This window comes from Equus asinus, chromosome 4, assembly GCF_041296235.1.
Source record: "Equus asinus isolate D_3611 breed Donkey chromosome 4, EquAss-T2T_v2, whole genome shotgun sequence".
NCBI classification, from domain to species: domain Eukaryota; kingdom Metazoa; phylum Chordata; class Mammalia; order Perissodactyla; family Equidae; genus Equus; species Equus asinus.
The window spans coordinates 18,957,490-18,973,936 of record NC_091793.1 but is presented as its reverse complement, the minus strand read 5'-3'; the positions used below and the strand labels follow the sequence as shown (position 1 = coordinate 18,973,936).

At 51.7% G+C, this 16,447-nt stretch overlaps 1 protein-coding gene across 5 annotated transcripts in view; it reads right to left on the bottom strand.

Annotated features, from left to right (window-relative positions):
* Nucleotides 1-16,447, bottom strand: part of PACSIN2 (protein kinase C and casein kinase substrate in neurons 2) — a 137,953-nt gene that overhangs the window by 14,786 nt on the left and 106,720 nt on the right. For all 5 annotated transcript variants that reach the window (XM_044778307.2, XM_044778314.2, XM_070506764.1 and 2 more), the window contains exons 3-5: nucleotides 7,717-7,873; nucleotides 5,530-5,765; nucleotides 3,877-4,032 (exon numbers count right to left, since the gene is read on the bottom strand). In XM_044778307.2, coding sequence (XP_044634242.1) covers nucleotides 3,877-4,032; nucleotides 5,530-5,765; nucleotides 7,717-7,873 — 549 coding nt within the window. The remainder of the gene's footprint in view (nucleotides 1-3,876; nucleotides 4,033-5,529; nucleotides 5,766-7,716; nucleotides 7,874-16,447) is intronic.

Here is a 16,447-nt window from a genome sequence, read left to right as displayed (position 1 = left end):
CCAATGTCTTCCTTCAGGAAAGTTGCTCAGGCCTCTCCAGGTTCCAAAATCCAAAGAGTACGAGATCTGGGTCTGACAGACTTCAAGTTCAAGACCAAGTGCCAGCCCCTCCACTTCTGAACTGCAAATCACACTCATGGCATCTGCCAGACCTCTCAGCTGGAGCAAGACCCAAACAGGCAGAGGTTGAACAAGGGATGGTCACTGGGGAGCTCAGTGTGTGTGGTCCAAGCACCATCACCATGCTCTCTCCCATCCATGTCACACACCGTGTCCTCTCTCCTGTGGGTAAGGGCTGTGCTGGGTCATCCTCAAGCCTCATATCTTGCCCACAGCAGCAGTGGCTCAGCAGTTACCTTAGAGGCCAGATCACGGGGCTTTGAGTGCCTGACGGACCTGGGGCCGAATCCTGCAGCCTCTCTTGTTTTCTTGGAGCCTCATTTTCCTTCTCAGAAAACGGGGTACTTCTACTTCACAGTGTTCTGATATTTAATAAGGTGGCAGGCAACAGGCACCAAGCTGCGTGAAGTAGGCATTCAAAAAAGTCCTAGTCCCCTTGTCCTCCAGCCCACTACTCCCCCAGCTATTTCTCCCCAAACTGTCCCCGGGAAGGGGTTTTATAAGAAGAAATAACAGCTGGTGTGGCCTATTCTCAAGAGTGTCTGGGGACAGCTAGAAAATGTGTGACATTCCTAAGAGCCTTGGCTAAAGTTCACACATTTACCTGGCAGGGATGTGCCTGAGGTCAGTAACCCACACAGTTAGCCTGCCCGCTCCCCACGGCGGTGTGAGGCACGTGTTTGGCGGCCACGTGGTTTTGATAGTTGTGGGACCACAGCAGCCTCCTGGGGTAGAGTGAGGGATGGCAGAGCTGGAGTCATCCATTTATTGCAAGTCTTTCCACTGCAGAGACGTTGAGAAATGGGGATGATAACGGATGGGTTGGCTGGTGACCCAGCAACTTTGTTTCTCTGACCCTGAAGATGGCACAGGGCCATCTGAGGAAGGGCCAAGCCCTCCCTGAGCTGGTACAGGCCGCCCTGCCTTCAGGACCAAGCCCAGGCCTCGGGGCTCTGGCCCCTGCACCTCTGGAGCAGCCTCTTAGCCCCTACTCAGGGCCCTGAGTCTACTCGCTGCCCATCCTGCTGCCCTCCCAGATGCCCTTCTCTGACTTGTAACCTCGAACACTCCTCTTTGTGCTCCAAAGAGACCCCCTGCTTCTTGAAGCCTTCCTCCATCTCCCTAGAGCAGGTCCCATCCACTTCCCTGCCCCTTGCCCCTCTCCTGGTGTCTGTGGTTCCTTCTTCCATTTCTGAGCCTCCTGCCATGGCTGGGCTTGGGTCCTCTGCGACCCCAGGAAAAGGTCATCCCTGCCTGGATTTGGGCACTTCCAGCTGGAGCAGAGCCCCACACCTGCTCTGGGGATTCATCGTCATCATCAAGTGCCCCATGTCTGCACGTGTGAGGTCCTGTGTAGGAGCACTAGCTCAGAGGCCCCCGGACACGTGACTGTCAGTTCAAATACCCACTGCCCGGGTGGTGCCTTCAGAGCAATACAGAGCAACTACTTCTCGGGATCCTTAGACACTCAGTGACTTCCCTGGAGCCCTCAGGGTGCCCAGTGGCAACAAGATGCTCCCTGGTACCTGGCCTGTCCTCGCAAGCAGCCCCGCCTTGGCTGAGCCCCAGCACAGGCCAGGCACAGAGCAGCATGAGCACTATTTGAGAAATTCCTAGCACAGAGCACACAGAAAGTTCTCAATGAACATTCATGCAGTGAAACGAGGCAGCCTCACCCTCACGTGGACTGTAATATTTAGCAATGAATGTGGAGGCTCCTTTCTGCTGGATACTGCGAGACGCAGCCGCCGCCTCGCCAGCAAGAAGCACAGAAGCATGTGTGCAGCCAGTCAGTGCTGGGTCTTAGAAACCGCTTCAAGGAGGACACAGGGGATTGCCCTCCTCTCCCGGCCAACTCTCAGCCTACAAGGGCCATCGTGCCCTGAGAGGTCACTGGCCAGACCACAGAGGGCAGGGAGGGAACCAGCAGGGAACCCTCTACGAAGTGTTCAGTCATCCTGACAACTACCTGACATCTGACCCAGAGCTCCTGGTCGGTTCTGCCAAAGCATCAATTTGGTGGTGTCTGTTCTGGGTGGTTGTAAAACATGAAGGGCACTTCAATCTGTCTCTGTCACACACACACACACACACGAGATGCCTCTTCTCGTGTTCAAGTTCAAGACCTTCTCCAGGCACCTTCCTGGGCACCTGACTCCTTGGGACCCTTAGAGTCCCCTGCGGCCTATGTCCCTCGAGCCCAGGTGGCCCTCCTATTCAGCAAGTAGTCCCAGGTTCCTCACCTGATCCCCAGTGGAGACACCTGAGTTGCTCCAAAACCCCAGCCTCCTGGCCTCCACCAGAGACAGGTGTGCTGGGGGTAGGGGAGGTGCTGCTCCCCAAGGGACTCTGATGCTTGCCCTGAGGGTGAATGTCATCTTATGTAGATGACATTGCCCTGCCACACCACCACTACACTGACAACACAGCAGTGAGGAGCAGTGGAGACAGCGTACGGGCTTTCCCACCCTCACACCATGAGGCGGCTCGTGACTGAACCTCTCTGATCTGTTTCCTCAGTCACAAAACAGAGATACTACCGCCTAATTTGCAGGGGCTCAGTGATGCTCATCTGAGGCCTGAAAAGGTGGGCAGGTAGTCAGGGATCAGCTCCACTGCTCCCCTCTTGGCTTCCTGTGCTGTGCCTGGAATGCAGCTCCTCTTGAACTTCGCTTGTCTCTTTCTCCAAATCCAGGCAGGAGTCTCTTCTCTGAACACTGCAGCAGGGCGGGCCCTTGACAGCAGCAGCCTCCAGCCCCCCACCCCGTTAGAACAGAGCAAGTAGGGGGAGGGGAAGGGGGCCATGGGCCAAGGCAGGAGCCAGTGCACAGACCTGCACCCTTGCTCACATCAGCCCTCACCTAGGAACTCTAAATTACAGGACACTGTCTAGTGTTGAAATCCTGTGACTCGCACCTTCCAGAAAGAATCACTGCCCACATCGGTAGAGACCTCACAGTTTCCCAATCGTCCCCTTTGATCTTCTCACAAATCCACTGGTCGGACAACCTCCCCTTCACAACAGAAGAAACGGAAGAAGACTCAAGATGCTACATGGCCTGTTCACTGTCTCTTCCCAGCTGAAAGCCACCGTCCCACCACCCCTGAGCTCCCTCAGCCTCTGCCCACACCTCTCTGGGGCCTCCACTGCTGTGGCTGCCAGAGAAATCCACCCTCCCCGAGCCCTCAGGTTCCCTAAGGTCGCCATGCTGGGCTTCCCTCCACCCCTCCAAAGGGACTGTGCCCCAACCCTCTCTCCACTCACAATAGAGCAATCCTCTCCACCTCTGCCCTTCCCTCCCCAGACTCCAGAACCTTCTATCAGTGGTTCCCTGTCAGCAGTCTCCCAAGCTCTTTACCTCACCTGGCTTGCAAGACCATTGGCAATGTGGTCCCTACAACCATGCATACCAGCTCACACATCAGCTCCCTGTCACTGCCATTCACACCTCTGTGTCCAGCACCACTTATCTGCCTGCAGCAACCCAGCCCCTCACCACCTTGTTTCCTGAGCACAGGAATCATCGCTCCCCCTGCCTGCCCAGCACTCCGTTCTGCCTCAATCCTGAGGTGAGCATGGAAGGGGCTACGGGAAGGCGAGGTGCTCGCCATGTGACCTTGAGGGCAGGAATGTATTTTACTGATATGTATCCATCTACCCACCGATCTGACCAAGCAGCAACAAAGGCTCACTGTGTGTCAGACTTGTGAACGGTGAAGCGTGTGCATCCAACACGTAAGAAGTGTACGGTTTACCTTAAGAACATCTTGCTTGCATTTTTCTACTTTGTCTTGTAATTTCTTAAGCTGTTCAGGGTTGAGGGACGGGTCCCCTTTGCTGTTGGTTTCTCGCGATATTGCCAGCTTCTCCTCTTTGCACGCCGCGTGGTAGGCTTTCTTTGCTGCTTCTACCTACAGGGAGAATGAGTTCCCGAACGTCAGGTTTCTGAATGTCACTAGAGGTTACACAGACTATGGGCAGTGCTTGCACTATCAGGAGGAGAGGAAAAAGCAGGTACAAAACTGTGTGTTCAGCACAATTACAACCAGTTACACAGAGGAGTTCACTCAGCAGACACTGATGAGTGCCTGCACTGTGTCAAGTGTGTTCTAGGCAAAGACACCAGACAAAGAGCCTGTGCTCTCATGGAGCTTACAGTCTCGCTGGAGAGGCAATGACAGGAAACAGTTAAAGTACAGAGTAAATGAGAAGGTGGAAAGTGCCAAGATGGAGAGTAAAGCAGGAAGAGAGGCGGGGAGCACCGTGGTAAGACTAGGCTGACAGAACTGTATACAGAGCAGTTGGAGAAAGCCACCCCAGATGACATGGAGCAGAAATGTGAAGGGGGTGTGGCTATTTGAGGGAAGAGCATGCCAGGCAGCTGGAACAGCAAACACAAAGAAAGTTCCAAAGGAGAAAGCTAACACAAGAGTTGGGAGGCAGGGGTGTAGGCTACGTTTTGCAATGGCTGTTTTACACACATATATACGTATACATACACACACATATAGACACAGATGTGTATGTATTTTTATTTAATAGAAGCTGCCTGACTTGAGCCAAAGCCACAGATTTCATTCTATAGAGGAAAGATGAGTTTGTAAGCCTGGCTTCATGAGGGGGACGGTATCATTACGAATAGGGCCAGGGACAAGAAGGAAGAAGAAAGAGATGTGGCAAAAGCCATGACACAGAAAGAAAGGAAAGCCTGCTGTTACAACCCACAGATGGAGGTCTGCTCCGGGGAATTCTGAGGGGGAGGAAGGCAGTGCAGCCCCTGACAGACGCCAGTGGAGGGGTGGGGACGGAAGGAACGGGGCTGCCAGGCTGCAGGCGCCAGGTCTACCTGTGCTGAGGATTGGGGGTTACTACATATGACAGCCTCCAGCTAGCCAAGGCTGGACAAGATTCAATGGCTTCGGTTGCTACTTTTAGAAAAACGAATACCACTGTCACCTGCAAATTTGAAAGAAAAACCCATACAAGAGAGAATAATTTCAAATGGATACTTTCTGTTAGCCCAAAGGGACTTTTAAGTCTCTCAGGTGCCCAGGGTTGGGGAATTATTGTGAGAGGTTAAGAAGAGCTTGGGTTTTGAGCTCTACCACAGGTGTGTGGTTCTTATTGTTTCCATGAGTGTAAAATGGGTTGTAAAGGATTAAATTTAAAGAATGCACATAAAGCACTCAGCGTCTTGAACTTGGGTAAATGTTAGCCACCATGGGCTCTGGCCTGAGGGCCGGCCCCTTCTCTACTGGCTGTAGCATATGTGCCTAAAGGAGCCCGCAGGAATTCCCGGGAGCATGGGAGGGAGGGCTGCTGGCGGGGAGGACTGGCGGGAGGGCCGCCAGCTGGAGCACAGGCGCAGCGGCCGGCGGGCGGGGAAGCAACCTGCAGGAGGGGTGCACCTCTTTCAGCTTCTTGGCCCAGGGCTTTTGTGCCTTCCGAAAGCCATCCTCAGCTTCTTTGGTCTCCTTAAAGCTTCCCATCATCTGCTTGTGAAAGGCCTCCTTCTGCCAGTTCTTGATCTTCTCAAAGTCCTTGTTCATCAGCGAGGCCCTCACCTCCAGGTGCAGCTCGCTCACCCTCTCTGCCTCGGACATGACAGCTATCCAGGCCTTCTCCACCGTCCCGTACTGAGGCCCTGGCACAGGAGAGAAGCTGGTGGTTACTCTGCGCTGCGGGTCCCAGACAGCCCTGGGCTGGGGACGTCCTCTGTTAGCTGCTCAGCTATCAGGACTGGATTTTAGGCCAGCAGCCTGGCTGCCTGGCTGGGAGGTTTCCTTCTGGTTGTTTCAGGTATTTCTCTCTCGGTGGCGGCGTTCATTTTTCAGTTCCCAGGATGGAGAAAGAACAAGGCACTAAAGCTGGACCTGCTCTGCCATTCTTTTGTTAGGGAAATTCGAGGATTACAAACATTTCCTTTTTTTAAAGTTACTGAGCTCTTTAACACTCAAATTTCTGCATCTCAGACATTTTGATTTGCTTAAGCCTGGCTGGAGAAGGAGGGCTCTGGAGTGAAGGGATCCCTCTCCCTCCCTGTGGAGGGCTCTCAGCACGGCTCCCCTCTACCCGACCACAAGCTGCCCCGCAGACAGGGGCCTCTTCTATTCCCTCCCAAGAAGAGCCAGCTCAGGGCAGACCGCGAGAACTGCCTGGCGAGTGGAGGACTGTCTCCTCAGCAGAGTGGAAGCCCTGTCTTGCAGGGAGGAAGGAGAGCTGGAGCAGGAACCTGCTGTGGCCCGGGGAAAATCTCTAGATAGTGGTGTGGGGTGCCTCACTCCTTCTCAGGAAGGAAACTAGTCATCCAGCCTGTCATTTTGCTGAGGGTGTGGGGTGGTGTGCCATGAGGTGAGGGAGGGAGAAAGAGGCTATGACAGAAGCTGAGGATGAAAATGGGAAGGCCCAGGTCCTGTCCTCGGGTGCTCACCGGGGACAATGACTATTTGAGCTGGGGAATGACACAGAGACGCACTGGGGGGCAGGGGGCGAACAACTGTGGAAGGTTAGCCCCCCTGAACCTATCTAATCCCTTGCAGCTCCCGCTCCGCCCAGGTCTGCGACACCGCGGTGGGATCCACAAGGCGAGGGTGCCAGAGTTCTGACTAAACAGCAGGGCCGGTGCTGAGAGCTGACCCTGAAAGGTGCACATGAAACAACAGCTGCCCTTGACTGAAGGAGCCACCGCTCCCGGGCTGCTCCTCCCCAGCGCACGCCACCACACTCCCTGGCACCCATTCTGTACCACGGCACTGTGCTAGGCGCCACAGACAGCCCGTTTCAGCATCAGGGGAAAGATGGGCAGCTGGACTACACCTGGCCGAAGCTGCCTGGGCGCCCCGTCCTCCAGGACCCCTTACCCAGTGGCCTGGCTTCCCCTGGTTGGCTCCTCTCAGGACAGCTGGTCACGATAGAAGAGCCTGCCCCAAAACATACCCTGAGAAACTCCCACTAATGGCTTCTGTCCCAGGAAATCCCATACTCAATCAAGCTCCTCCTCTATCTATGTGGGAAGTATGTTCTGAGCACAATCCATATCCACAGCAGCATTCTGTCACAAGCTCCAGAAGCTCCTGAGTGTTGGCGGGGGGGGGGGGAGCGGGGACAGCAAAACCTGCATCACAGAACACCTATAGTTATTCCTGGCAAAATTCAAAATTAGAAAGCCTGCCAGATGTGACCACGTGGTCTTAGCTGACTTGCTACATGGCCAAGCTTGCAAACAGCTCTCAGTATAAGAACCCACAGTGCTGAGCAGCAGGGCCTTTGACTCGATAGGCACGCACTTACTCAAGTCTGGGCCCTTAAGGAGCTGTTCTGAGCTAAACTGGCAGGCACAGTGTGTCCTGTGACTGACAAGAGCTGCACCAGAGACTCGGATGCTCTTCGCAGAGTAGTCCTGTGTCCCGAGGAAAGGGAAGGAGAGCTCACGCAGCCTGTGCTGCTGGGTGACGGCACCCTCCTGCTCCCCTATTCGAATCACTGTCCCCCAGAACTGGCACCAAGATCTTATAAAAGAAGAAACCAGCACAGAGAGGATCAAGGATTTGCCAGGGTGCCTGGGGCCAAGATGCCCTGTGCAGTGGCCTCCCTACCCTTCTCCACAAGCTGCCTCCAGCGCCGGGCCCACTCGGTGAGCTGCTGTGCGTATGCCTTCTCAATGCGCGCCCGCTCATGCAGGCAGTTCATGAGGTCAGTGCACAGGCGGTGGCCATCATCGATCCGCTTCACGGTCCGCTTGTAGTTCCCAACCTAGGAGACAGAACCGTGCTGTGAGGCTTGGGCTCAGGGCAGCGGGATACCTGCCAGCCCTCCTGGGAGTGGGGCAGCCTGACCCTCCCTGCCGTACAGCCTCCATGCCAACCAGACTCTCAGATGCTCACCCCTCTCCCATTTGAAAGGCGCCCTGCATTGCTAGATGACAAGCTCCCTGTTTTTATAACTAGCAGGAACATACTAAACAGCAATTTGGAGCTTCTCAATATCCATGCAGCTAATGTCCACGCTCTGACCCGTGGGTCAGGGAGGGAGATAGATCAGCATGGGTAGGGCTATGATGGAGGGAAGCAAGAGGCTGAGGGCACCTAGAAGGGCATCTCGCACAGCTTCTCAGAGTAGGTGATATCTAACTAGAAAGACGAAAAAAAGAAAAAAAGAAAGAAAAATATTTTTTTTAGTAACTCAGATTAAAATGATTTTATAATTAACATTATAGACCCTTGGCTCAAGGCCTTCTGACCACCACTGCTATAAATAGGTTTTCAGGTGCTTTCTGCTTTGAGATCATCACACGCTGGATAATTATTACTTCCCAGTTATAGCAATAAACACTGCTTCCCATTTACTAAGCCAGGCACCACACTGGGTGTGTTTTACGCCTCCAAATACTGCCACTGCCCTAACAAGCAGGGATAACCGTCTCCATTTTAAGATGAGGAAACCAAGGCTCAGAGAAATTACATAGTTTGCGAGGATCCAGCAGTTGCAGTGGGCTGGGCTGGGCTGCCACTGAAGGCATTTTTTCATATGGTTCCAGGTAGGACAGACTTGATGGCAAAGCTCAGACCGTTATTTGATTTGACAAGGGTCAAAGTGGGTTTTGCACACATGACAGGAGGGACTGCTCATCTAAATTATAAATAATAAAAGAATAACTGAGAGAATATTCGTGGCTAATTTGAAGTGAAAATCAGTGTTCGCTATGTTTCATTTGGTGAGCCGCTGATTTGAAAGGACACTATGTAGCTGATCCTGGAGCACCCGGGGAAACCTGACAGAGAAATCATATATTACACTTCCAACCCTTTCCTCCCACTGTCTCCAAAAATCTTAGGCAACCCTCTGTCAATTTTACCATTTCTAAAAGTATCTTTGCCTGGCTGATTACTCTCATATTTCCTCTCTGTTGCGAGTCAGTCTGGAAGCTCCCGGAAGACAGGGAGGCCTAGTTCCCACATCTACAGGAAAGGGTACAGCCGTCTCTCTGCCAGGCTGCAGAGACCAGTGGCGCAGCCTGTTTAACTCTGATTATAAACAGTTCAAACTACTCAAGTTTCTCCTATCCTGAGCTGAGTTAACCAGGTGAAGAAGAGGGGGTGGAGGAGTGGTGGTAAGACCTTGCAAAGGGACTTTGCACAAGGACCGCCCCTGAGGCCAGAACTCCAGACGGGCTGAGTTGACCCCACTCCCGTGAGAACCAAAATCCTGGGACAGCAAGGACCCCTGGAAGTCAGGTAGCCTGGGCAGCCTTCTCAGAGGCCCGGTATGGTTTACAGCAGGCTTGCTGAAGTGCAGGAACAGCTCTGGACTCCAGCATCGGCGAAGTCCCGTGCACAAAGCCCTCCAGCGCAGGCGTGGCCTGGCTGTTACTTCTCAACAAAGAAAGCAGGTCAGCAGCTCCCCAAGACACAGAAGCTGAACCTGAGTTTTCAACTCCATCCTTCAGCAGCCCCTTTTTAGGAAGGCAAAAGCAAGCATTTCACAACCAGTGGGAAGTGACATCACATGTTTACTTTCCTTAAAATAGAGCCTTGCTGTTATTTTGAAATTTACAGCAGGGTGAAAAAAATAAAATACAGCTCAGTATCACTGAGCTCTGGTGGCAAGAAGAGCTAAGATAATCACAGCTCGATTCAACCTTGATAGGTGACATGAAACCACAACGCAGAACTGGTTTTCATCTCACTGTTGTTACCAATAATATTCAAATTGGTAATCAACATCAAAATAGCTGGCTCTCCAGAAACCTGCCCACTTCTCTGGCTTTCAAAACCCCTGTAAAAAATTTAGGGAAACCAAAAAGATACTTCTTAACAAAGCACACATTGGTACAAGCCATCAGCACACACCGTAGCTGCCAGTCATATTTAAATGCGAACCCCTGAAATCTGAAAAGCAGCAAGGAATACAGAAAGGATGTTTCCAGAAGCACTGTGACCACTGCTGGGGCCAAGGAGAGAAAGGAGTGCTCATGGCAAAAGGCACTGAGATGCTCCAGCAACTTCTGCCCGGCCATCCTTCGCACAGTGAAAAGGCTACACGTGGGCTCGTGACAGACCATCGCTTTAGTCCACGCATAGGGACATTTATCCGATTTCACTGTTTCCATCTCCATAAATCACCTGGTGACAGAGCAATATGGCCTTCCCGCTCCCCTGAGCAAGGCGCTCAGGGTCGTCCTAAGAGCAGAGCCACTGACAGCTGTCTTTCTAAACTGATGTAATCTACATGCAATAAAATTCACCCTTTACAGGTATACACTTACATGAGTTCAGACAAACGTACGCTGTGTATAACCACTACCATAACAAGGTCCAGAATATTTCTATCCCCCACAAAGCTCCCTTGTCTCCTCTTGCAGTCAGTCTCCTCCTACACAGCCCCTGGCAACCACTGATCTGATTTTTGTCACTTTTCCAAGATGTCCAGGATAAACAGAATCACACAATGTGTAGCCTGGCTTCTGTGACCAGCTTTGTCACTTACCATAATGCTTCTGAGGCTGATCCACGTTACTGCCTGTATCAGTCATTCGTCCTTTGTATTTAGTAGTGTTCTATTGTGTGCATCTACCACCATTTGTTTATCCTTTCATCCTGCTGAAGGACATTTGGGTTGTTTCCAGTTTGGGGCAATTATTAAAAAAGGAGCTATAAACATTCACCTACAGGTTTTTGTATGGATGTATTTTTTCATTTCTCTTGGGTAAATACCTAAGAGTGGAATTGCTACAGGGTAAGTGTACATCTAATTTAGAGGAAACTTCCAAACTGTTATCCAAAGTATCTGTACCATTTTGCATTCCCATCAGCAGTGTATGAGAGTTCCAGCCGCTCTGCATCCTCACTAGCACTTGTATTGTCAGGTTTAAAAATATATATATTTTATGGGGCCGGCTGCGTGGCCAAGTGGTTAAGTTTGCATGCTCCGCTGCGGCGGCCCAGGGTTAGGATCCTGGGCACGGACATGGCACTGCTTGTCAGGCCACGGTGAGGTGGTGTCCCACATCCCACAACTAGAAGGACCTGCAACTAAGATATACAACTGTGTACAGGGGGGGTTGGGGGAGATAAAGCAGGGAAAAAAAAAAAGGATTGGCAACAGTTGTTAGCCCAGATGCCAATCTTTAAAAAAAAATAAATAAAAAATATACATATATTGTAGCCATTCTGTTTAGTACATAGCAACGTCTCATGGTGATTTTAAGTTGCATTCTCCTACTGTCTAATGAGACTGAGCATCTTTTCTTGCTCCTATTTCCCATCTGTATGTCTTCTTTGGTAGAGTGTGTTCTCTTTTTTAAACGTTTTTTAAATTGAGGTATAATGACAACTGATTTTTAAGATGTAAGAAAAATTAATTTTCAAATATATGATATATTGACCATACATTAAAGTTAGGACATATATGGTTACCTATTTCTGCTTTATCAGTTTTGCAATTAAAAAGCGTCTCTCTTGCTTTCCAAAACACTAGGTTGGTTTGAGATGGCCAAAAGGTAGATAACTTTATGTAGGAACTGAAAATAAACAGCTTTCTTCCAAACCTTATTATCAATTGATTAGTTCACAAAATGCCCACTCTTTAAACTAGGTCTAAAGCCATCTATGTTCCTAACTTCCTCTAAATTCAGACTCACCCCGTCAGATACCAAGATACTAAAGAGAGATCCTCAACATACATGCGCCTGGGTGCAGGGCCAGGATACCTCCTCTGCCCCTCAGGGAGTGAAGGGCAGGAAGGAGGGGTGAGGGGTGGAGAAGGCATGCTGGAGGCAACATCCAAACTAAAATTTCAAGGACAAGTAGGAAGCTGTCCAGATTAAAGGTGAGGTAAGGGAAATGATCCAGGCAGGGAGAACAGTGTTGGTCAAATGAAGAAGGTGTGACAGCATGGAGACGGAGGCACCATGAGAAGTTCACTGGGAGTGGAATGTGGAACAAAGAACACAGGGGAATGACTAGAGATTTAGTTGGGGGTTGGATGCAGTGGGTGGGGTGGTAGGTGGGGTCAGAGGGTGAGAACTCTCAAGGGTAAGGCCTTCACCCTGAAGGGTGCCATGCTCAGGCCACTGTCCTGGTGGGGCTCATGAGGGTAAAGCTCCTGGAGGCCTCTTGAAACGGGCCACAGCAGTGGGCATGGAGAGCGAGAAGGCAAGAGGAAGGAACTGCTCTGTCCCTCCAGGTGGCAGATGGGAGTAGGACAGAGGGAGTGGGGGTCCTAGCTCCCAGGAACCTCAGATGCTGGTTCATACAGGCTGGGCCCATCAGGCTCAGGAAAGAGCTGAACAGCCTCCTTTCTAGAGTCTCCAGAAGCCACTCTCCCGCCTCCCTCCTTCCAACCACCAAGCTCTGCCTTGAGCTCACCAGAAGCCCGACCTGTGCTGCTGTCCTCCTGGGAATCAGAATGGCTCTTTCTCCCTTCCACCCACAATACCCTTCATCCGGGCCCAGAGCCCGCGGATGCCCGCCCTCCTCCTGGCTGCCTAGCTCTCCCTTTCTGTAACTGGAGCTAATCTTCCTCGGGCTTTCCTCGGCCCCAGGCCCTGAGAATCCAGAGTCAGACAAGCCCTGGTTTTACAGTCCGCTAAGGTGCGTCTGGGGCTGGAGTTGCAGTGACTCCTGTTCAGAAACATCTGCACAATGGGCGACTCAGAGCAGTGGGCTCTGCCTAAAAGCCAGCTGTTTATAATTACAGGGGTGCTGGGAAGGACTGTCCAAACAGGTCACACCAGTTCCTCACTCACCCTCCGGGTGTAAACAGTCCACAGCTGCCTTTCGCAAGGAGCTGGGGAACGTGTGCTTCTCTGCCTTAGAGCCTACTGATCTTGGCCAACTCCTTTCTGCGGAACACAGTGACCAAAGGCAACAAGAAAGCTGGAGGATTTGGAAGCAGGCCAGTGAGACCTCTGGGGTCCCAGCGAGGTGAGAGGGGAAGTGAACGCAGACCTGCAGCTCCTCTGAGCTTCCCACCCGCTGGTCCCCAGGGCCAGGACTGGGCCCCAGTGCAGTTACCATTACCTATGTTAACTGCGGGCCATCACGTCAGCAGAACCCATAGGGTGCCACGTACTGGGCACCTTACAGAGACCTTCCATTTTATTTATTTATTTATTTATTTTGAGGAAGATTAACCCTGAGCTAACATCTGCTGCGAATCCTCCGCTTTTTGCTGAGGAAGACTGGCTCTGAGCTAACATTCCTGCCCATCTTCCTCCACTGTACGTCGCACGCCTACCACAGCATGGCTTGACAAGCAGTGCATGCGTCCGCACCTGGGATCTGAACTGGCCAACCCCCGGTCACCGAAGTGGAACATGCAAACTTAACCACTGCACCACTGGGCTGCCGCCCATTTTATTCTTTTTACATTCGTCTTTGGTTGGCGACCATTAGGCCCATCTCATAGACACATTACCTGATTACAACCAAAGTCGCAGGGTGAAAGCCATGGCCCAAGTGAGAATGGAACCAGGCAGGGCCGCCCCAAAGCTCATGCTCTCCCACCTGGGGCTGCCTTGGCCCCGAGGCACCAAGGGTGCCCACAGCTCATCTCCACACCACATGGAACCCCAGGGGGCTCTGGACTCCTTCTGGAACCCCAGTGAGGTTCTGGCTGTCTCACTGCTGACTCGATGAACAACAGAATGAGGGAGCAGCAGGCCTCACGCAGAGGGTGCTCTCAGGCCTGTGCCCCAGACCACCCTGTCCTCCCCTAGCCAGCCCCTCTACCCACCCCGCTCAGACACCTCATCCTGCCGTCCCAGGTCTGTGCAGACCAGAGGCTGCAGCGCACAGGACAACATTAACCCCAAATACCTTTCGACTCTCCACCTGAAGAGGGTGTGGACCTCTATCTTTCTAGTCACCACTCTTTCTCCACTGCCTTCCACTGTCTGCCACACGGCAGGCACTCGATAAAAACGTGAAAGGTGAAACCATAAAGTGACTAGAAGAAAATGTAGGTGAATATCTTTGTGACTTAGGGCAGAGCAGGACTCCTTAAACAAAATTTCAAAAGTAAAAGCTACAAGGGTACATCACACATACGTGTGAGTGTGCATATATATACATATACAGACATATATATAAATAAATTTTATTACATCAAAAATTAAGGATTTCTGTTCCGACACCAATACCGTGGACAAGGTTAACAGATTGTAAATACTATCTCCCAATCCACTATGTCTAAATTGACAAAGGACTAAAATCTGGAAAATCCCAGAAAATCCTACATATCAAATGAATAAAGCCCCGTGGGAAGACAGCAGAGTATGAATAGGCAACTTCAGAGAGAAATGGAAGTCCAAAGGGCTAACGCGCAGCGAGATGCTCACACTCAGGGGACCTGGAGGAACGCCCATGAGGGCAGCGAGCCAGCTCTTTACCCCGACAGACCTGGCAAACCCTAGAGAGCAGGAAATGCCAAGTGTGGGGTGGAGGTGGGCATATAGGACTCCTTATCGCATGCGCTGGTAGAATGACAGCCCGGGGCAGGCCTGCAGACACCCAGGCAGTAACGAAGTCATTAAGCACACACAAGCCCTACAGCGACCCAGCAACTTCGCTCCTGAGTGCTATCCCTACACAAATCTGAGCTGGGGTCATGGGGCACATAGGCGTCTCCTCCCTGGGGCATGGGGGGTGAACAGGCGGGGCACACCAGTGTGGTGGCAGGAAAGAAGTGCAGGACTAGGTGTAGACACCACAACCTGAACAGACCTCAGAAACAGTGCCAAGTGGAGAGAAAGAGACGCAATGACAGGGAGCATGATATCCTTGGTGTGAATTGAAAATAGTTGCACATAAATAACACTGATCATCAATGTAAATTAATTTGAAATAAATGGATCTACTCCAAAAGAACATCATATAATTCTAAAAAAAAAAATAGTTGCACATAAAGCAAGGATACAAAGTTTACAAGAACACAGGCTAACAAAAGCCATAACATCCGAAAGGGGGAGGGGACTGGGCGTCAAAGGGAGGGAGACAAACAGAGGAGGTGGGTGTTGATGAGCAAGCCCCAGCCTACCTGCCCCAACTGCAGCTCTCTATTAAGGGTCAGCTGAGGCTCCCCATGGAGGCTTCCCTGACACCTGCTGTCCCTGCTGGACCACCAAGAGGGAGCACCTGTATCACCTCCACTTGCAGACAGGCGAGACCAATTCCCTACCACAGGCTCCTGCTGGCTGGTCCACCTGGGGGCCACAAGGGCCCTTCCAAACACCGTCCCCATGCCCAGCAGTTACAGCTCGTCCCACATGGGTCTCAATCACGCATGTTAGCTTCCCTGCCCAGCTGGACTGCAAGCCTCTTGGCAACGGGCACTACACACTGAGTGTTTTTCATCAGCAGCAGCATCATAATAGAGCACGCCTATGCTTTGCCAGGCAATGTGCTGACAGCTCTACATGTCACCTCATTTCATCCTGTGACAATCCTAGGCAGTGGGTACAATAGTGTTCCCATTTTACAGAGGTTTGAAGAGGAGAAGTCACCCATGATCAGGCAGCCAGAAGGAGGCAAAAAACCCACCTTCCGGAAACTTCCTCAGGCTAAGAAGAGAGGTTGTAGAGCCAAGACTTAATGGGTCATAAGCAGGTGATGTGTGTGCTTCCAATCAGCCCGGTGGGTTCCAGGGAGGGCCACAGAGTTCAAGACTGTAAGGCAGTGCACGCCCCGCTCCTGATTGCACGCACGCTGGCAAGGTTCATGCTGGGAACCCCAAACGTAGACTCCTAAGACCGCTTGCCAAAGATGACCTTGATTTTACCCTCAGAAAGCTTATGCCCTTTAACCTGCGACCCTGAAGGCCCAAGAACTACACTGTTCCCTCTACACCTGGAAAGGCAGGTTCAGGGAAGAGCCAGCCAGGCTGACCAGACAAGGAAAAGCCCCTGGTCGTGCCCCCCTAGGCAAGTCCACGGAGAGTCAAACGTTTTATCCGAAGTTGATAAAGCATGCCGAGAGGCTCCGGGATATTCTCCATCAGTCTGAGAGACAAGGATGAAAGGTGATCCTGTCGGGATTCCTTAACTCCAGTCCTGCAGACGGCAATGAGATCAGCTAAGTGAGCCTTTGCTCTTGTTTGAGTCCATCAGCCCCACCGTCTCTGATGAGGGGAGCAGCAAAGATCTAGCCCTGCCCCAAAATAAATGACCTCGCACAGGTCTCTCTGCCTGCATTTCTATTCCTTCAGCTGTAAGGCGGAGTTAGAGCTGATTTTGTGAGGACCAAATGCACTGGATATGGTGGGTTTACAGTCCAGGCTGGCTTTCTTCCCGGTCAGGCATGTTCTTATCCTGGTGCGGCCATCACTTGA